The sequence below is a fragment of the Nuphar pumila genome, chromosome 13, assembly GCF_984573655.1.
Source record: "Nuphar pumila chromosome 13, dmNupPumi1.hap1.1, whole genome shotgun sequence".
Lineage (NCBI taxonomy): Eukaryota > Viridiplantae > Streptophyta > Magnoliopsida > Nymphaeales > Nymphaeaceae > Nuphar > Nuphar pumila.
In genome coordinates, this window is record NC_143261.1 from 82261277 (window position 1) to 82283267 (window position 21991).

The 21991-nt window shown below is 40.1% G+C and overlaps 1 protein-coding gene across 1 annotated transcript; it reads left to right on the top strand.

Annotated features, from left to right (window-relative positions):
• The first annotated feature begins 1105 nt into the window (after positions 1–1105).
• Positions 1106–20792, top strand: LOC149818889 (GPI-anchored protein LLG1-like). The gene is made up of 3 exons (XM_089985774.1): positions 1106–1329; positions 3125–3181; positions 20361–20792. The coding sequence occupies exons 1-3, from the start codon at positions 1161–1163 to the stop codon at positions 20717–20719; spliced, it is 585 nt and encodes a 194-aa protein (XP_089841900.1). The 5' UTR covers positions 1106–1160; the 3' UTR covers positions 20720–20792.
• The last annotated feature ends 1199 nt before the right edge of the window (positions 20793–21991 follow it).

The following is a 21991-nucleotide window of genomic DNA, read 5'->3' on the forward strand; positions in this document are numbered from 1 at the left end:
AATGTTAAGCACTTTTCAACTAGATACACCTCTGTGATTGAACCGACTTCTGTTACTCCCATAAGGCTTAAGGGTGTGCAACTATCTATTGATGTTAAAGAAAAAAAACCACTTATTGGAATAATAAATATAACCAAGGAATTATACATGATTTTAAAACTTCCAAACAATACCTCTCACCATATTAAACTGGCTTGCTGAATTGACAGGTGCACCGTGATATAAAAAAAAAGTTTGGGAGATCCTCTCCAAATGACAGTGTTAATAGAACCCGTTCTTCTAAGAGTTTTAAATTCTTTTTCCATTCTAAGTTTGGTACATAATTCTCTAAAGACCAAATCCACTTAGTTCCCTAACTTTTGATTATGCATAAACATATTTCATTAACGTAATAGCTTCAAAAGGAATTATAAAGTATCAAAATATAAAAGAAAAGAAAAGAAAAGGAGAAAACTTTGTTAAATTTCAAAATCCATTTACAAATGTCGATAAGTTGGAGTTGAGAGTAGGGTTTGTATTATGGATCTAATTCAGTCAGATATTCAATCCAGAATCTGCTGCATTATTTTTGGAACAAAATCCGACCATTTTTCCAGATTTAAACTTTATATACATGGATGGATTCATTTCACATTGATATTTTGTGTTTGAACACAAAACAAACCTTTTTTTTATATGTTTTATACTTTAAACATGTAAAATACGCTGTTCCAAGTAAGGGTGCAAACGGATCCAACAGTAGCATATAATAAAACATACGTGAGGATTCAGTAAAACCCGATCCACTGGTTGTCGAGTTGGATGGCAAAGTCATAGAAGCCACCAACCTATTCACAGACATATATGGGCACGACACAAAAAAATTTTAATCAGTAAAAATATTTTTTGTGATTTCAAGATATATAAAAATGGAATTTTTATTGAAGTATTATTGCAAAGTTTCAAAAAACTACTTTGAAATTTATACTTGTCAGGTCCATGTCAGAGTGTCGTATCATGTTAGCATGACACGCACTCTTAATGACGTGCAACGGTGCAAGAAGATTTCGTGTTCATGTTAATTACAAATAAGTTTTAGGCGATCATGTAGCAGGGAATATTTGCCACAGGACACCTTACTTGCAATATCTGAATTTTATGCAAACCCCACCTGATCTTCTATGGCGGCCTCTTCTTTTCTCTTCCGGAAGGGGGTGAGAGATGAGAGCTCCGACGTCTCCCTTTCTCTGCGCACAGAGATGGCCTCGGTGCGTCGCTTCGCCGCGATCTCTCTTTCCTCTTTCTTCTTCTTCATCTTGATGGACGTCTCGGCCGCCGGATACATCTCAGGTGCATTTCTGAACCCTACATCTTCCCTTTCCTCTTCAAAGCCACCGGTTTCGTTTGTCTACCGGTTTCGAACGTGTCGTGGTTTTGTAAAATCGCGATTTCGTCAAAGCTTCGATCCATCTGGTTCGAGATCGCAACGCGTAATCGTGTTTTTCCTTTAAAAACCACGGATTTTGGTTTTCTCTGGCTTAAATTAGCTCATTATCGAGCGAGTTTCCGATTTTTGCGGTAGTTCCACGTAAGATAGTGGCTCTAGCTCCGCCGTTTTTGGCATTTTTACTTCAGTTGCTAGTTTTCTCATTCTATATCTGGAAAGTACTACATGAATTAGGAAAATCTTCTATTTTTGTTCCCGATTGTTTCGTTTCTTTTGGATCTTAACCACGGACCCTGTTTTCCTTTCTTTAAAATCTCATTTTTCGTTCTCTATTGCTCGGAACGGTTTCCAAAAGAAACTTCAGATTTCTTACACATAAATTTTTGTTTTTATATGTAAACCCTGGATCATATTCTTAGCTTTAATTGCGATTTTCTTATAGCCTTGGTCCTCTCTCCGAGATACTAAGCCTAGATGCGTCGTTTTAGAGCAAATTCTTCTATTTTCAGGATGAATCTGTTTCTTTTTAGGCAACATCTCGAGTATTAGATTGTTTATTTGTTTCTTTTTATTCTGTGCTATAAAATGAGGAAAAATCATTTTTCTCTTTCTTTGAGCGAAATTTGAAAAAAAAATTGTGATCGTGAACAAAAAGGGAATCTCGTTTTGGGCGACTATTGAACTAAAAAGTTCTCCTTTTCAACAACCTACATGCCTTCGATTTTAGTCTAATTTTTTTTGTAGTGAGGGGTCATGAATGTTCATTCGTCCCATTTATTTAAAGCAAGTGCATTGATCTTAAGTTCACATGTTTCTTCAGACTCTTGGGCACTTCTTTCCTTTTCTTGTTGGCTTGTTTCAGGCTTAGGGCATATATCATCTAAACTACCGTGAACTATGTCACATGGATACAAATACAATACGGATCCGAGATGCAATTACCTGATATTTAATATATAACCTGTGTCACCTGGGTACGGGTACGGAAATGTGGGTACGGTGACACGGCTATATATATATATATTAAATATCACATAAATACAAAATAAACTGAATATAATCTAAATATATATGCTATATCTAAAATATATATTATATATTATAGAATTATAAAGTTATAAACTGAAAATATATATTATATATTGTAAATATAAAGTTATAAACTGAAAATATAATTATAAATTATAAATTGAATACAAACTTGTATGTGCAGAGGGTAAAATGGCGTGTCCAGGTGTCAACGTGCGTCAACACTGGTACTGAGGGCAAAATGGAGTGTCCGTGTGACATACTGTATAACCCGTATAATTTTAAAATATATCTATTAAAAAATAAAACACAAATAACATTAAAAATATAAAATATATTAACAACGTGTCGTAGCGTGCCATATGGCGTGTCTGTGGGTTGTGTCTCTTGGACGCAGGACTCCGAATGACCTATCTCTGTGGCATAGCTATGGAGATACTTGAATTCACTCGATGTCAAGCACCAACAATGCCCTGTGAACTTTATGCTTATCTTTTTTTCTTCTTTTTTCTTAATTGATTTCTGTTTGATCTTTTTTAGTTGATAATTAGCTCCTTCAGATTCATAATATGAATGATGGTCTTTCTTCTTTTTGCGTTAGTGAGATAATTTGGTCAATTTTCATGATTTGGTGGTGTCCACGTTTTTCACTAAATCTTTTATTTGCAGATTGCATCTTTGAACCACACCTTACAATTGGTAGAGGACTACTTCAGGTGGAAAAGAGTGCGTACTCTTTACTCATCAAGCTTTTATAATGTTTTTGTTGAGGGTTAATATTATTTAGTTGGAGGATCAAATGCTTGATTAGGTTTTGCCAATTTAAACAAGCAAACGACATGCACATATATGCACGCACATGTATGCAATTTTTGGAGAACATGGTATATGGTATCATGTTGACAAGTTTTTATATTCCCCACCAAAACTTTGTTAATTCGTAGACATTTTCCTGTGCTGCTGCACATATGTTATCCTTTTCCATCATAGGCAATGATCTTTGAATTGCTGAAGCCATAGAGGTCTCTTGTTAGGGCTGTGTTTGAATGCAGGGAGTTGAATAGATCTGGGTGCTGCCTTGCGGTCCCCTGTATCCAAGTGATTCATACTGACACCTTTAAAACTTAAAATTTCTAGTTGCATGCAGATTTTGATGCTTGTCATCATGATCAACATCTCACCACTCCCCACACCCCCAATCTCCTAGCACAAGTCTTTTCTTAGGTGTGACATCTGCATACCATGATCTAAGTGGAACTTGTGGTGCTGAGAATGTTTTCTCGAAGACTATAGAAGCTCCCATCCATAGGGTATTGGACAATTTTTTTTGTGCCTGCTATAAATTTTCTACTTTGGGTAAATATGTCCCATGGCAGGTTTTCATGTGACACAGGGTGAACATTTATCTCTCTGACTTTGTGATTCTCATGTCTCTGCAATCTGCTTTCAATCGCAATGTCAGTGCTTAGGTTGGATGGGTAGATTTAGAAGTATATTTTCTTGTGTCAGGGCATTGAATCATATTATGGTCATGCATAATTATTTCAAAGTCTGATTGCTGATAATTTAATTTCTGTAGTTTTTTTATGGGAACAGTTCCTTGATTTCTCAAGTATAGTGAACCTAGTTAGGCTTGCTAAAATCATTATTTGAAATAAGGGCTTCCTTTGAGGCAGGCTTTTCTTTGTGAATTCTGAAAAAATGTAGATTTGCAATTTTTAAGTCACATTTAGTCATGGTTTTATTGTACAGTTACAGCATTAGAGGTAAAACATTTGTGGTAATTCATAGGTAGATGCACCAACCTCCAATTATGAAACTATGTATTTATATGATACTGCAAAGGTTGCTAGACTTAGTATGTTCCAAAATAAGTTTGCACTTATTTTTCTGGAAAGCAAGCTTTTTTTCTTATTAGAATGTGATACATTTGATTATATTGCAAAGAAGTCTACTTTATAAATTTTTCTATTTCTAATTGCCTCTTCCCATGCAAAAAGTTCATCCCTAATATTTTTTTTCTCAAAGTACCTTCATCTTTATAAACTGTTCATTTTTGGTGTATTACCTACCTCAGGTTTTTGCAGCATTCCCTTTCCATTCCCTTTATATATTCTGTTCCTTTAATCAAATCATAGTTTTCTGCCTGACTTGTTATTCTATGTGATCTTTCATCTTTGTTACACTTTCCAATGTAAATGTGGCTTAAAAACAAACATTATGGGAAATAAAGACCATAAATGGGGGTGGAACATTGTATCCTCAACTGTTTACTTCATCCTATTTTGCATCAACTGCTACGTTTTTGGTCTTCAACTTGAGCTTGTTAACTACTTCTTGCAAGATTGTGTTCTGGCATGCGCGATTTCAACCTGCATGCTTCTACACTGATAATAAAATGCATTAGAAAAACAAGGTTATCGTGCAAATTCATAGACCCATGCCTTGTATGAGTAGTAGATGGTCTCACGTTCAGGATTGTTGCCTCCTTTGAACATTTTTCACTTGTATCTGCATCTTTTCTGACTTTATATTTACTGTGTGATCAACTTTTTGATGTCTGAGCAAGTTGCCATCATGTTCCGTATGCTTTAAGTACTTGAAGGACAAATGGTTCAACAACATGGACTGTTAATTTTTCCTTTTCTCTGGGAAGATATTTGGTGACTCTACTCCTGTATCATGTTCCTTCCCAGTGGTCAACTGCTGGAACTACTTGGCCGACCTCCTGCAGATGATTAGATCAGCTTTATGTTTTGTCCTCCCAAGTGACCACAGTTTAATGTCCTTAATAAAATGTCCTTTTGAATAGCTTTTTTATCCTAATAGTAAATTGACTGTGCTGCAGTTTATGTATTGCATAAGCAATCGATCTTGAACCAGCAAGAACAGCCTGCATGATGTCATACCACAAGCTATTATCTGTCTCATGGGATTTTGCCTTAGGATTTCCAAAACATTTGCTATTTCTTTAGCAAGATTAAGCGGCTAGTGATAGATAAGGTGCTTTTTTTAATGTATCCTTCGTTCTAATCGACAGTTATGTTCCATCTTTCTGAGTGGTAATCTGAATCTTGATCAAGAGTATTTTGATAACCTAGCAGTCAACATCTCCTTCGTAAGTGTTACAGTCCAGATTATGTCAGGAGATCCAGATCCAATAGCCAGGATTCAAACGGCACCTACAGAAACCCATGAGGCTCGGCTAGCCATGAGGGGGGCCTAGGATAGTGACGTAGCAGCTCTAGAGGCTTCTCTAATTAAGAGAAAAATAACTGAATCAGAACTCCAATAAGAAAAGGAGAAGCCAGACACGTGGCTCCTCCAGGGAGCAAGCCCATTAGCTGAGGGGGCCCCACAGGTGGGGGCATGAATCCAAAAAGCTCCAGAGACGTTCCCCTTTTCTAGAAGATAGTTGGATAGATTTAATTAAGAGTCCTTAATTGTTTTCGTTAATTAATTAGTGTGGAGTTTTTATTTAAAAGGAGTCCTAGTCTAGATGAGTTTTTGATTTTTCTTAATTTGATGAAGTATGACTTAGATAGGACTCGACCCCAATCCCCTCTATATAAATAGGTTTGGGAGATCTCATTAGCTTAATGAATTAAATGAAGTTTTCCTCATATCTCTCTCTCTCTAGCCATCCCCCTTTCCCTCTCTCTAACGTCCCTCTTTCTCTCTCTTCTCTCTCTATTCTCCCTTTCCTCTCTCACAGCTCTCTGTTCCTCCCTGGACCTCTCTGCATATTAGATCCTCTGGGTGGGACGTTCAATCCTCCATTGAAGCCCATGCTTTACCTGAAGCTCGGCTCGTGCGTTTTGCTCTTTCGGTGAGCCAAACGACCTTTTTTTGTTGTTGATTGTGTGTACACATTCCAGAATGTGGGGAACATCATCTCAGCCTACTACAAACTTCCCAATTACCTCTACCAACCTTCCATAGCCTTAGTTTAGCTTTTGTTAACTCTCTAGGTTCCGAAACCTAAAATTGCATCTTGTCAGGCACCCGAAACTCCTGAATTGCCTAAACTGATAACCCCTGATCTCCAACAACTTATCCTTGTGTTTAGGACATGTCTCAAACCTTCTCACACATCCCTAGGTGACCCTAGAACCCCTGGACCAGAGCATCTCAGATCTGGACCAAAACTATACTCAAATCGCTTACCTGATTGAAACTGCACCTACATGATTTAGCTGAATAACCCTATTTTTTCATTTTTTTTTTCAATTTGCAACCACGGTTACCCTTAGACCTCTTCCCTATCGTGTCCAGCAGGGTTCAAACGTGCTCCTAAGGTCTCACAATTCAAAAATATCAGGTTTGAATTCGAAACAGTCGAGTTTGTCAAGCTCAAATTGAAGTACTCGATTGTTTCGAATTCGGACCTACCTTCCGAGCCTTCTTTCAAACCATCAAATTCAGATATCCAGGAGGTTCTAACGGATTAGTATCATAGCTAAGACCTTCAAATGGAGCCTTCACCCTCCAACAACGATAAGACGAAAGAAATCCGCATGCATGCGAAGCAAGCTCTAGCGATTGCCGAGCAAACACAAAGCTGGCTCTTTTGGCAACGCCAAGCGAGCATAGAACAAGGTAATCGCTTGGAGCACATAGAGCGGACGATGGCGGACCTCGTAAGATGCATTGAAACGCTCATGCTCAACATACTGGCACAACCTAGCCCACAAGGCTTCGTATTCACCGATGGACGACAAGAGGGACCACACGGTTCAATTCAAGGTATGAACAAGAAACCTCACTTCGAAGTACCTTCCTTTTTGGGTGAGAACGTGAGAGTGGGTTTTCAAATTCAAGCACTTCTTCATTTGTCACAACGTGACCCCCGAGTCCCGTGTTGTCGAAGCTGTTGCTTGCCTTGAAGGTGGTGCCTTATGATGGTACAGATGGTTAAACATCGTACACGAGAAGCCCTTTTGGGAGATATTTGTCGACCGAGTTATGGAGAGGTTTGAGCCTACGATATTGGCGAATCACCATGTGGAGATAAAAAATCTCAAGCAACGGGGCAACTTGGATGAGTACTAAGCGAAATTTGAAAATCTATGCACTTATTTGCCCCAAGTTGACGAAGAGACCTTGCTCGGGTCTTATATTGGTGGCCTGTAGGAGGATCTCTGCATCGAGGTCCTAGCTGCAGATGTGAGGAGTCCAGAGGAGGCCTATAGGGTGGCTAAGTTTCATGAGGAGAAGCAAAGGAGACTCCAAGCCATACGAAGGTCGAACCAGCCTATTAATAGTCATGGTCGTTCCTTGGGAGGCTAAAACAAGCCCAGTTCATCCAAGCAAGGTGACATTAGCTGTAAAGCCCATGTTTTTCGAGGAAAAAAAATTCGGAGCCAGGTCAGACCCTCTTCTCCCCCCTTGCACCGCACTTCCCCCCTCTACGTTTTCCTCTCCACGCGACGAAACAGGAAACCCTTTGGGGTTTCCCTGTTAGGCTCCTCCCTGACCCCCGTTTAAAAGAGCATGAGGGGAGGGAGGGCTCCCATCGAAGGCGCATCTCTCCTCCTTTTTCCTTGCGTCCGCCGACGACCAGAGCTACGGACGACCGCACTGACGACCTCCCGACGTTGTCTACCTCTTTCTCTCTCCCTGCTACCCCGTTACCCTCCTTGCATCGTCTCTCCCTCTCGCTCTCTCCCTCGTCCTTATCTTTCCGGTGAAGGAAGCCACGACCTCCGCCAGCGACCCTGCTCTGTCCGGCGTGCATAGCCGACGTCGCCCCCTCTCTGCAAATCTTCCCTGATTTTCGCCGACGACATCCCTGCGTGCAACCAGGCCCGACGCCGACGCTTGCCGACTCTCAGGTAACCTCCTTACCCTCTCTTCTTCTCTTCTTTTGTTTCTTCATCTTCTTCCATCCTTCCTCTGTTTGTCAGAGGGTCAGCAGGAGGCTGGCGGCCCCCTACCGCACCCTCCTTTTCTCTTTGTGTCGCCAGAGGGCCGATAGTCCCCTGTCGTGGCCCCCCTCTCTCTCGTTGTACATCGGACGGTCGGCAGGGAGCCGACGACCCCCTGTTGCGCCCTTCCCTTGGGTATGCCGGAAGGTCAGCAGAAGGTTGACGACCCTTGTCAAGCCTTTCCTCTCTCTGTTTGGGTCTGCCGGAGGGTCGGCAGGAGGCCAATGGTCTCTGTCGCATCCTCCTTCCTATGCTTGTTGCCGGAGGGCCGACAACCTTGTCGTGCCCTCCCTCTCCCTTTGTTTGCCGGAAGGCCAGCAGGCGGTCGACGCCCCCCTGCTGCGCCTTCTCCCTCTCTCTGGTTGTCGGAAGGTCGGCAGGAGGCTGGCTGCCCCCTATTGTGCCTTCTTCCTCTCTCTCTCATTCACCCCTCTTTCCCTTTCTGTTGTCGGCAGGCAGGGGTTCATCCTCTGTCACCTCTCGATTTTCAGTAGGTAGGGGCTCGCCCCCTGCCACCTTTGATTCTGGCAGGCAGGGGCGATGCCTCTGCCTGATTCTCTTTTTGGTGGAATCAATAGGGGTGCCGCTTGTTTGGCAGGAGCAGTTAGTGCATGTTACCTTCTGTTGGGACGTTGCAAGTTCGAACCCTAACTTGGTCAACGCTTGCGGGGTGTTAATCACGTTTGTTTGTTTGCAGTTCACACGACGGATCCCGCTCGTGCCCCGCAGTCCGTGTCCTACATCACATACACTCGTAGGCGCTCACAACGACGCAACCTCCCGAGGTAGGAGAAAGTTGCACGAGGACTTTGAATGAATTAAATAAAGTAGTTGAATCTTGAGATACGAACAATTGATATTTTCATGCATGCGTACAGATAGATGAATATGACCGATGATGGCCTGCCCTTTACTTGTAACTAGTTAACTACACACAATGTTGTTTACATTTTGTGTTGTCTCTTTCCTTCAGTTTAGATGTTCTTTGCATTTGTTGCTCAGATTTAATTTCTCGCAATTACAAATGCTATTACTGCTTTCAATGAAATAAATTGCTTATCTTGTGATGATAACTTTATTTATTCTACATTGTCTATTTTTGCACCTGCCAGTTTGTTATGAAACTGACCTATTTCATGGGCAGGTGACAAGTAGGACTTTACTGACGGCCGATGACACGATGTAACATGGCTCGAGATCACCCTCTTTCTGTTGGCATCCTGGCTATTTTCTATAAGTAAGATTGATTTGTAAGCTAACGTGCCCATAATTGTCAACTTATTTTTCTCTCTAAAAGAAAATTGCTTCCGCTTACGATTTGAAAGATCAAAATCCTAAACTTTAAAAGGTTTTTTCTAAATGTTTTCAAAATTATAAGTTGAAATTTGGGGCGTTACATCAGCCCCTAAGATAGAGCCCATCTCTAGAGCACAATGTGAGGAACACATCAAGAAGGGGTTGTGCTTCAACTGCAACGAGAAGTGGATTAAGGGCCACACGTGCAATTGCTGCCACATCTTCCAAATGGTAGAATCAAACTCTAAAGACGATGAGCCACCGGACGAGATTGGTAGCGAGGTGGATCTTAGGCATGACATCTCCTACCATGCACTCTCGGGCGTCTCTACGCCCAACTCTATGAGGATCCATGACCGTCTCAACTTAAAAGAGGTAAATGTTCTCATCGATACCGGTAGCACACATAATTTCATTCGTGAGACCATAATTCTGAAAATTTGGTACAAATTCAAAGAGCACCTTACCTTTGATGTTATAGTTGGCAACAAGACAAACCTAAGTGTTTAGAGATCTGTCCCGATGTGTGTTTGCATCTTCAAGGAGCTAAATTTGTGGTGGACCTATACGTGTTACCTATTCATGGTGTAAACGTGGTTCTTGGAATGCATTGGTTACGAACTTTTAGAAAAGTAGCATGAGATTTCTTCAATATGGAGATGTCTTTCCGGAAGGACGGACGGGAGGTGAGACTTGTTGCCATTAGACCTCCTACTTGAAGGAGGGAATGAGACTCTTGAACGTGCGGCCCTTTCGGTACGCTCACTCTAAAAAGGATGAGATTGAAAACTCGTTGGAGAGATGTTGGGCCAAGGAATCATCCATCCTAGTGTGAGTCCTTTCTCCTCACCAGTACTCTTGATGATGAAGAAGGTTGGCACATGGAGGTTTTATGTCAACTACAGGGCCTTGAATGATATCATCATGAAGGACAAGTTCTTGATCCCGGTCATCGAGGAACTATTTGACGAATTGTACGTTACCGCTTATTTCACCAAGCTAGATCTTCGTTTGGGGTACCACCAAGTGCGTATGGCCCATGACGACATCCACAAGAAGGCTTTTAGAACTCATGAGGGTCGCTATGAGTTCCTAGTCATGCCTTTTGGGTTGACCAATGCACCTGCAACTTTCCAAGCTATTATGAATGACGTTTTCAAATCCATGCTATGAAAGTTTATGTTTGTTTTCTTCGACGATATATTGGTGTATAGTCGTTCTTGGGACGCACATATGCAATATGTGCGTGTGATTTTGAACACCCTACGGGAGCATCACTTGTATGCCAAATTGTCCAAGTGCCTCTTTGGATAAGAGATATGAGCTATCTTGGCCATATTGTCTTCGGTCAAGGCATCCGGGCCAATACAAAAAAGCTAGACGCGATGCAAGTGTGGCCCAAGCCACAAACCGTGCACTTCGGGGTATCCTCAGGCTGATCGGGTACTACCAGAGATTTATGAGAGACTATGGTCTCATAGCTTGGCTCTTCACCACTCTCTTGAAGAAGGATAACTTCGTATGGACCGATAGAGCTACCAAAGCTTTCAAAAGATTAAAAGAAGCCATGTGCCAATCTTTCGTTCTTGCTTTGTTAGATTTTTTCAAGGTCTTTGTGGTAGAGGCGGACACATGTAACAGTGGAGTAGGTGTTGTCCTCTCGTAAGAGAAACACCCCATTGCATTCGTTAGCAAGGCCTTGCCCAACTGGAGTCGTGCCTTGTCTGCCTACGACAAGGAAATGCTTGCTACGGTTCTTGCGGTGGAAAAGTGAAACCCCTACCTCCTTGGACGCAAGTTTATTGTGTAAACCGACCACTAAAGCCTCAAGTACTTGTTGGGGCAACGTATCACTACCGTCAGCCAACAAAGGTGGGTCGCGAAGCTCATGGGTATGACTTCGAGGTCCAATACAAAAACGGCATGGAAAAAAATGCGGTTGATACTCTTTCTCGCTTATTCAAAGAAACACTGCTTTTGCAAACACTTGCCACAATTGAATGTAATGTATGGGGTAAACCATGTAATGCCCAAACGGGCCATAGTGAGATTCATAAAATTTTGAGTGAATTTGGTATGAATCTGGATAGTCACCCTAACCACACGATTAGAGGTGGGATCTTGTTTTACAAGGGACAAATCTACCTACCGTTGGAAAGCGACATGATTTGGGAATTGTTGCACGAGGTGCATGACACACATAGTGGTGGAGAGGAGGGTGTGTCCAAGACGTACCAAAGGTTGAAGGCCCTCCTTTATTGGTTGGGCATGAAAACTTGTGTCCGTGAATATGTACGCCAATGAATAGTGTCTCAAGCCAATAAATATGAGGCAATGAAACCGCATAGGTTGTTGCAGCCACTACGGATTCTTGAGCGAGCGGGACAAGATATCTCTATGGAATTCATAGAAGCCCTACCATCACGTGATCGAAAAGAGGTCATGATGACAGTGGTGGACAGGTTCCTCAAATACGCTCACTTCATTGGGTTGTTGTGAGAGTACCCGATCGAGTTGGTGAAGCAATTTGTGAGCCACATAATGAAACTCCACGGAATGCCAAGGAGTATTGTGAGAGATCGAGACTCAATATTCTTGAGTCAATTTTAGACCGCCTACTTCAAGCTTAGTGGGACAAAATTGAATTGTAGTACCGCTCACCACCCGCAGACATACGCACAGATACAGATTGTGAACAAGGCAGTAGAGACTTTATCTTCGTTGCTTCGTGGGAGACTGTTCGAACAAGTGATACCACTATTTGCCATGGGCAAAGTATGTGTACAACGCAAGTCATCACTTGACCATCAAGATGACTCAGTTCGAGGCATTGTATGAGTTTTCACCTCTGTCTGTGGTCGCATACAAACATGAGTGCGACATCTCCCGAGGTAGATCAGGCCCTAAAGGGGAGAGATGAGATACTGGCCACACTGAAGCAAAACATCACAAAGGCTCAACAACACATGAAGCAGATCTACGATAAAGGTCGGACTGACTGAACATTCTAGGTGGGAGACTAAGTGTGGCTAAAACACAGGCCTAGAGGACAGAAGACTCTCTTGGGCCAAGACTACCATAGGCTCATACCTAAGTATCATGGACCATACCGAGTGAAAAAACAGGTAGGAAAGTTGGCTTATTGTTTGATACTCCCAACAGAGATAAAGATTCATCTCGTCTTCCACATCTCTCCTCTCAAGTCATTCCATAGAGAGACGCCTGCAATAGTAGAAGCTCTCCATGATGAGGATAGAGAGCCCCAGCTCACTAAAATTCTGAAGACCAAGAGATTCTGCAAGTACGATCGTATGATGTGAAAGCATCTTATAGAGTGGGACGATGGGGCAAGGACACTGCCACATGGGAATGGGAGTTTGATCTGAAAAGAACTTCTCAAAGTTTGGACCTTGGGGACAAGGTACATTAAAGCGAGGTGGATCTGTTACGGTCCAAATTATGTCAGGATATTTAGATCTAATAGCTAGGAACCAGGCGACACCTACAAAAACCCATGAGGGTTGACCAACCATGAGTGGGGCCCAGGATAGTGATGTGGCAGTTCTAGAGGCTTCTCTAATTAAGAGAAGAATAATTGAATCAGAACTCCAATCAAAAGAGTAGAAGTCGTACGCGTGGCGCCTCCAAGGAGCAAGCCCATTAGTTGAGGGATGCCCATCGATGGGGGCATGAATCCAGAAAGCTCCAAGGACGTCATAGATTTAATTAAGAGTCCTTAATTGTTTTAGTTAATTAGTTAGTGTGGAGTATTTATTTAAAAGGAGTCCTAGTCTAGATGATTTTTTAATTTTTCTTACTTAGATGAAGTATGGTTTAGGAAGAGGGAGTCTCACCTAGTAACATTTAAAAGTAGGGTTAATACGAGTCAGATAAATTTTTTCCTACTTGGAAAGAGAGATAGGGGTTGTTGCATCGATTGTAAGGTTATACCGGGAGAAAGTGTAGCTACACAACATAGAGTCTTAATTTTAGATCTTAGAATTAGACAATGCCGCAAAAGGGATAGACATAGGATAGATCCTAGAATTAAGTGGTGGGCACTAAAAGGAGCTAAACAAGGAATGTTTATAAAGCAAGTAGTTAAGGAAGCTGATTGATGTCTCGAGGATGATTCAGAATCAATGTGGAATAAGATAGCGGGTGGCATGAGAAAGGTGGTAAAGGAGGTATTGGGTGAGTTTAAAGGCGGTGCACCGCTAGGTAAGGATACATCATGGTGGAACGAGGATGTCAAATTAGCTATTAAGGTTAAAAGAGAGTGTTATAGAAATCTAAGTAAGAGTCGTGATAATAAGAATTTGGAGAAATATATGATGGCAAAGAAGGAAGCTAAAAAAGTAGTTTGAAACGCGATGGATAAGGTATATAAGGAGGTTTATGATAAGTTGGATACCAAAGAGGGCGAGAAGGATATTTATAGGCTTGCAAAGATGAGAGATAGAAAATTGAGGGATCTGGGTATGGTTAGATGTATCAAAAATGAAACGCAAAGGGTTTTAGTCAAAGATGAGGAGATAAAGGAGAGATGGAAAGATTATTTTGATAAGCTATTCAATGAAAGTCATGCTCAGGATCTTGGAGACTTCTCTATTCCTTTTCATGAGATGAATCGTGACTTCATGTGCAAGATTCAAAAGAAAGAAATTGCAGAGGCTTTAAAGAAAATGAAATCAAGAAGGGCAGTTGGCCCAGATGGTATACCTATCGAGGCTTGGAAATGCTTGGGAGAGAAATGTTTAGAATGGTTGACAAATCTTTTTAACAAGATTTAGCGGACAAATAAGATGCCTAATGAGTGGAGGAAGAGTACTTTGGTGCCTCTATATAAGAATAAGGGTGATATACAAGATTGCACAAACTATCGTGGTATAAAACTCATGAGTCATACTATGAAACTTTGGGAGAGGGTGATTGAGTCTAGGTTGAGGAAGGTTGTCATGATATCGGAGAATCAATTTGGTTTTATGCCTGGAAGATCAACTATGGAAGCTATACATCTTCTTAGACAACTTATTGAGAGATATAGAGAGAGGAACAAAGATTTGCATATGGTTTTTATTGATTTGAAGAAGGCATACGATAGAGTACCTAGGGATGTTCTCTGGTGGACAATGATGAAGAAAGGTGTTTTTCTCAAGTACATTAGTATAATTAAAGATATGTACGAAGGAGTAGTAACTAATGTCCGCACTTGTGGAGGGGTGACAACCAATTTTCCTATAACGGTTGGGTTACATCAAGGATTTGCATTAAGCCCTTTCCTATTTGCTATAGTGATCGATGAGCTTACGAGATCAATTCAAGAAAATGTATTATGATGTATGTTGTTTGCTGATGATATTGTTTTGAATGATGAGTCTAGAGCTGAGGTTATTGCTAAGTTAGAATTGTGGAGACAAACATTGAAAGCAAGAGGTTTTAAGTTGAGTAAAAGTAAGACAAAATATATGGAATGTCGGTTTAGTAAGCAACGAAGTAGTGATGGGAGTGTAGTGAAGCTTGGTGAGCAAGAAATACCAGTGGATGATTGTTTCAAATATTTGGGATCTATCATTCAAAAGTATGGAGAAATTGATGGAAATGTAAATCATAGGATAAAGGTTGGGTGGATGAAATGGAAAAGTGCAACTGAAGTGTTGTGCGATCGTAGAATGCCATTGCGGTTGAAGGGAAAGTTTTATAGGACGACTATTAGGCCCGCTTTGCTATATGGTACAAAATGTTGGGCTGCCAAGAGACATCATATTCAAAAAATGAGTGTAGTTGAGATGCGTATGCTTAGATGGATGTGTGGAAATACAATAAATGATAAGATTCGGAACGAGGAGATACGTAAGAAGGTAGGCGTTGCACTCATTGAAAATAAGATGAGAGAGAATCGTTTACGGTGGTTTGGACATATTTGGCGAAGGCCTAATGATGCTCCAGTTAGAAGGATGGAGAAATGGGAAAATATATTAGTTAAAAGAGGTCGGGGTAGGCCTAGGAAGACTTGGATGAAGATGATAAGAAAGGATATGAATGCTTTGAACCTCACCAAGGACATGGCATTGGATAAAAATGATTGGAGGAGAAGGATTCATGTGGAAAACCCAGAATGATTTTCTTTTTTGGTTCATATCGCCGACCCCAATTGTTTTGGGATGAAGGCGTAGTTGTTGTTGTAGATGAAGTATAGCTTAGATAGGAGTCAACCCCAACCCCAACCCCAACCCCCTCTATATAAGGGGGAGCTCATTAGCATCATGAATTGAATGGAGTTTTCCTCACATCCCCCTCTATCTCTCTCTCTCTCTAGCTGTCTCCCTCTTTCTCTCTTCTCTTTCTCTTCTCTCTATTCTCTCTCTCCTCTTTCACGGCTCTTTGATCTTCCAATAAAAGTTTCACCCGAAGCCCGGATCGTACATTTTGCTCTTTTAATGAGCCGAACGGACTTTCTTCGTTACAAATCGTGTGTACACATTCCAGATGATGAAAACATCATCTCAGCCTACTACATACCTTCCAGATACCTCTACCAACCTTCTGTTAGCCTTAGTTTAGCTTTCGTTAACTTCCTAGGTTCCGAAACCCAAAACCGCATTCCGCCAGGTGCTCGAAACGCCTGAATTGCCTAAACCGATAACCCCTAATCTCCAACAGCTTATCCCTGTGTCTAAGACCTGTCTCGGACCTTCTCACACATCCCTAGGTGACCTTAGAACCCTTGAACCAGAGCATCTCAGATCTGGACCAAAACTACACCTGAATCGCTTACCCATCAAAACAGCACCTACCCGGTTTAGCTGAATAACCCTGTTTTTCCATTTATTTCCAATCCGCAACCACGGTTACCCTTAGACCTCTTCCCTACCATGTCCAGCAGGGTTCAACACCCCTGACACGTGCTCCTAAGGTCACACGATCCAAAAATATCAGGTTCGATCTTCTTGAGTCTGTCGGGCTCAAATTGAAGTACCCGATCATTTCAAATTCGATCCTATCTTCCGGGCCTTCTTCCGAACCATCAAATTCGGATATCCCGGTGGTGGTTCTAACAGATTAGAGGTTCTAACAATAAGCTAGGCCTTCATGCCATGCGCTGCCTCCATACAGGAAAACCAAAGAAGAGAGAGTTTACAAAGGAATGACGGCCCAGAAATTGGTCTGAGTGGAGGTGCTGATCATTTGGCATCTCCACTTTGACCATGGGCTTCAGTTGGCTGTGTATTGGATCTCAGCATCACCCACTGTCTCTTATTCAATGTCTTCTGCCATGATAATGGTCAACTGCTTTCCATGCCTTGCTGAGACTGACTCCATTGGTTATTTTGACAAAAAAGGTTCTAGAAATGATGTAAATAAGATTTGAGATCACATAATGAAGAGTATGTGCCAGAAGAGAGAGAAGTAGATGTAAGTGTATCTGTTATGAGGCTTTTGGGTCTCTGGGTTACCTTTGGTGCCCAGAGAGTGCTGTAGATTGTAATAGGATCCTTTGATTAGAGGGACGTGTACTTGGCAATGCCTTGGTGAACCATGAATCCATGATAAACCATGCGTAAGAAATTAATATTCCCATCAAGAAAGTTGGAGAACAAATGTAACCATGTATTTAAATGCGACATTCTATGCATCCTCATGTGTCCCTTACGCACATGCTAAATAATTCAAACATCCTATCTGGAGCTATGTCACATAGACAAGGATTAGGGTGTGGAACACGATGTGGACATGCTTGGTACCTCACCAAGTTTTATGCACTTAGGATAAAGGGGGCATGGCCATGATAAATAAATTATATATATATATACACACACACACACAGAAAGTAGGGGTGAACTGAATTGATACTTTGATCGTGTTGTTTCAATGAAAACTATAACATTTTAGGCCTTGAATATTTATGAAAGTTTCATGTAGCTGATTTTCAAACCTGTAAAAATCTGCTCACATGTTGGAATCCGATGATCCAAGAGAGATATAGAGGTGTCTACCAAAATTAGCAGCCTACTGTGAGAAAACGGGGGTTGTCAGAGTGTTTTTCCTTAATCTGACCTCGCAGATGCGTTTGACATGGTCAATTTGCTAAAAAATGACACCTGGATCATGTTTTTTCGATGAAAAAAAATTGAATTTATCAGCTTGAATATTTATGAAAATTGTACACTATTGATTTTCAAACGTTATAAAAACCTATCCACGTGTCGGAATTAGGACGATCCAAGAGTTAATTCCTATAAAATCAAGCATGCCGAACACATCTATCCAGTCAGATTTGAGAAAAACATGAAAAAAAAACCTTTAGAAGCCCGGTAGGCTGGCAGTAGGAACGGATCAGAATAGGCAGCTACCCCCTACTCTCTCCCTATATATATATATATATATATATATATATATATATATATATATATATATATATATATTATCAAAGATAAAGATAAAATTGTCACGGTGCCCATTCAACAAACTATACCCATGGGTTATCAACTTGCTACACCCTTTTACTAGGTGATGTGCACAAGCTGCTCCTACCAAATGAGCGAGGCCATCATTGGTTTTTTTCATTCTTTTTCTTGTTTTTCTTGAATCTATATGGGAATCGGCTGTTTGAGTTGTCCGAATATGTGGGGAGGCTTTTGGAAGGCTTCAAAATTAATGGCCCACAATGTCGCGGGGTGGGGGTGGATAATGTTTGTTCCCTTCTTGGGTAAGGAATCCCCTAGTAAAGAACTGTAATAGTTTTAGTTTTTGATGTTTTTCACATCTGACCCTCCAGATGTGACCTACATGTTTGGGTTAGCAGAAATCGGTGCTTGGATCATGTTATTCCAACATGTATGTAATTACGATTTTGCAGGGCTTAAAAAATAATGGCATACAGTGTACTAAATTTTCAACCCTCATAAAAACCATATTTTTAGGTCAAAAAATATTATCCATGTGTCGATTCCTACTATTTTGATCATGCGGAGTTCCTTACCCACGAGGATACAAAATACTTTCCCTATATATATCAGTCACAAATATTGATGATATTTTTACAATATCGTGATATTATTGCTATATTTTCAGCAAACGAAATTATAGGTAAAACATCCAAAATATCAAGATATTATCAATTATTGTTACTGTTTTTATTACTTTTTACATCTAAAATGTGTTTATCTTCTTTATTTTGCATTTTCACTTATTTTTTATTAAATATGTATTTTATTATCTAAACATGACATTTTCTTATTTATTTTCATTATTTATATATATATTTTTACTTTTTTTATCCCCAAGATTTTCTCGAGATTTTCCTGAGATTTATCACCAAACCTATAATATCGTGAGAAATAGCTTCTTCGCCGAGATGTAGCCGACACACACACACACACACACGTGCTCACATTTAGGATTGTTAATGAAAATCCATAAAACATGAATATCATTGTAAGAGCAAATTCTTCAGCAGCAATTCACAATCGTTATGATAAAAAACATCAAAAAATAAATGTAGGTTAGAAAGTGAAATATAGTCAATGGAAAATTTTAAATAAAAAAGACAAATGAATACAAAAGTAACAATCAAGAACGCAAAAGAAATAAATAAAGTTATGGACATGGGGTTGACCGTATCCTACCCAAGTTTGACTGTCCATGAAGTGTTATGGTGTATTCGGTATCTTGTCCAGTGTTGTGTCATGCCACCATGTCGACATGGAAACACATGACAACTGAAGTGTCTGTGTGACATAGATCTGGAGTAAGCTTCATATTTTCTGTGAGTTATTGCAGGACCCTCTCTCTCTCTCTCCCACCCTTTGTTGCCAGTACCAAACTTTGTCCAACACTGTTGTATTTGCTTCATCAAATTGCATTGTTTATGGATAGGAAATTAAGTTTATGCTATTGATTGTATGTGTACAAAGTTGAATCTGGAGCAGATTTCAGTTGATTGGAGTCAGTGTGGTGTGCCGAGAGGAAAGCAAAAGGCCTTCTCTTAATGGTGGATCTGCCATATGATATCTAACTAAATGTAATTCTAAATAGAATTCAGTTCATGAATGTGGCTTGAAACTGATTCTCAAGAATGTTTTTGTAAGTGGCATAGTCTAGACCCAGAGTAATTCAGCAGCTTGATGGTAAAACGTCATTTGCAGAGAGAGAGAGAGAGAGATTATGCTTTCCACTAAGGATAAATTAACATGGATCTGCTGACTTTATTATGCTTCTAATAGACTTTCTTGTTTTTACCTCTTTGTTTTTAATTGGCAACCATGACCTTTTAAGACGGTAAATTACAATGCATCTGTATACTTTATTATGCTAATCCTGGTTTACTTGTTTCCTCTGAAAGTTGCTTAGTAGTTCAACATGCCTCCGCATTCCTGGTACTATTTCAATTTTCTTGTCATTGTATAGTGTGACACAGAAAATGGTGAAATATCTAAATAATTGATAGCTCCAGGTTGAACCCTTACTCCAATCATGTTCAGATGCTGCCCTGCCAGTTTTCTACATTTTGAAAGTATATATTTACTTTGTAATTTTTTTATTTTTCTGAAGTTCAAAATAACAATTGAAGACTTTGCTCCTATTAACAGAGATTCTTTATTATCTGATTGTCCTAAAAAACTGGCAGTGGTACACAATTTTCACAGTCTTTTTTGTTCCTTCCTCTTCCCTCATTGCAGATTGCCCCAAGGACTTTCAATTCAAGAATTACACTATCATCACTAGCCAGTGTAAAGGACCACGATACGCATCAGGCCCCTGTTGCAATGCTTTCAAGCAATTTGCATGCCCCTATAGGGAACAACTCAATGATCTGACAAACAACTGCGCATCCATAATGTTTAACTACATAAACCTTGCAGGGAATTACCCGCCGGGGTTGTTTGCAAACGAGTGCAGAGATGATAAATTCGGCTTAATTTGCAATGTGACCTACACACAGGATGTTCATCCGACTCCTAATGGTGTATCCATTGTTTATGGCTCTAGCCTTATGCTTGTTCTCATGGTCAGCATGTTATTCTTCCTTGTTCTGTAAACCCTGGTGTGTGCTTTCAGCTGAAGTGTATTGTAACTTTCACACGATATATATGGTCTCAATTTCGTGTGTATATTTTCCATTTGTTGCCATCTCTAGATCTTTGTTGTATCCTTAAAATTGAAAAAGTATTTTTCTCCATTTCTCATCATCTTCATTCCTTTAGTCTTCCGGTTAGGGGTCATAAATATTTTGACTGCCAGAATTTTTGGTGGAAATCTGAATGGTATTTCATCTTGGCTAGCAGCCAACTTATTTGCAGCCTGCAGGTGGATCAGCATAATCTGAACATGATCATGGCCTGCAAAGAAGTTGTATTTGATCTGAACCATACTTGTATCTTCCCCGTTTCAAAATGGGTTATTCATATAGGTAGGTGCCCTCTGTTATATATATATATATATATATATATATATATATATATATATATATATATATCAGGGTTACTGGAAACACTATAGCACTTGAAGCGCACCTCTCTGCGTTTCGAAAATGTGAAACATGTCACTTCTGAAACGCACGGGGAAGCAATCATTTTAAATGGAAAGCGTGTTTTCCATTATAGGGAAGCCCACACTCGCTTCTCAATATCAAGAAGTGAATTTTCTTTTTTGGGGGGAGGCTTGGAGCCTTTAACAATTTTTTTTTTCTCAATATCAAGAAAAATCGATTCTTATTTGTTTTTCACTCGAATCCTAGGTTGTCTCTCAGTTTTACTTTACTTTTTGCTTTTCAGATGATTTTCAGTTCGCTTGTAAGTCATCTCGCACTTTTCGCTTCCTAAAATTTTAAAAGTGCCTCACTTCTTGAATGGCTTTTGGCTCTTGTTTCCTCAACTAACAACTGTGGTATGCATATATTTATTTTTGGTCATTTCTATATATGTAATGACTTTATATCATTTAAGAGTAATTTGGTCATTTTAATTGTTTGTAATAGGCTGGCACATTTGTATTTTTCTTTTTTTCTTTTATTTTTTTTATTTTTATTTGTTTTGACCGTTGGGACTAGCTCAACTAGCTGTTAGGCTAGTCTAATGTCTAGTCAAACTAGTTCAGTTGTAAGCTGCCTATATATATGGGCACATATGCTGTATGCTTGTCTCAAGCATTTTTACTATCAATATATTTTAATTTTTTATGCGATGTTTATTGCCCATAAGGGCTTTGTGATATTCTTTGGCCCATAAACGACTCTTGTTTCGTAAACTCTTGTAACTTTGTAAGGCTCTTTTGTTTTGTGCACACTCTTATAACTTTGTAAGCTCTTTGG

Excerpts from the sequence above, each read along its gene's own strand:
- LOC149818889 (XM_089985774.1), top strand. The coding sequence starts at position 1,161 with ATGGCGGCCTCTTCTTTTCTCTTCCGGAAGGGGGTGAGAGATGAGAGC. Across the intron at positions 1,330-3,124 it reads GGCCGCCGGATACATCTCAG|ATTGCATCTTTGAACCACAC; the intron begins GTGCATTTCTGA and ends TTTTATTTGCAG. Across the intron at positions 3,182-20,360 it reads ACTACTTCAGGTGGAAAAGA|ATTGCCCCAAGGACTTTCAA; the intron begins GTGCGTACTCTT and ends CCCTCATTGCAG.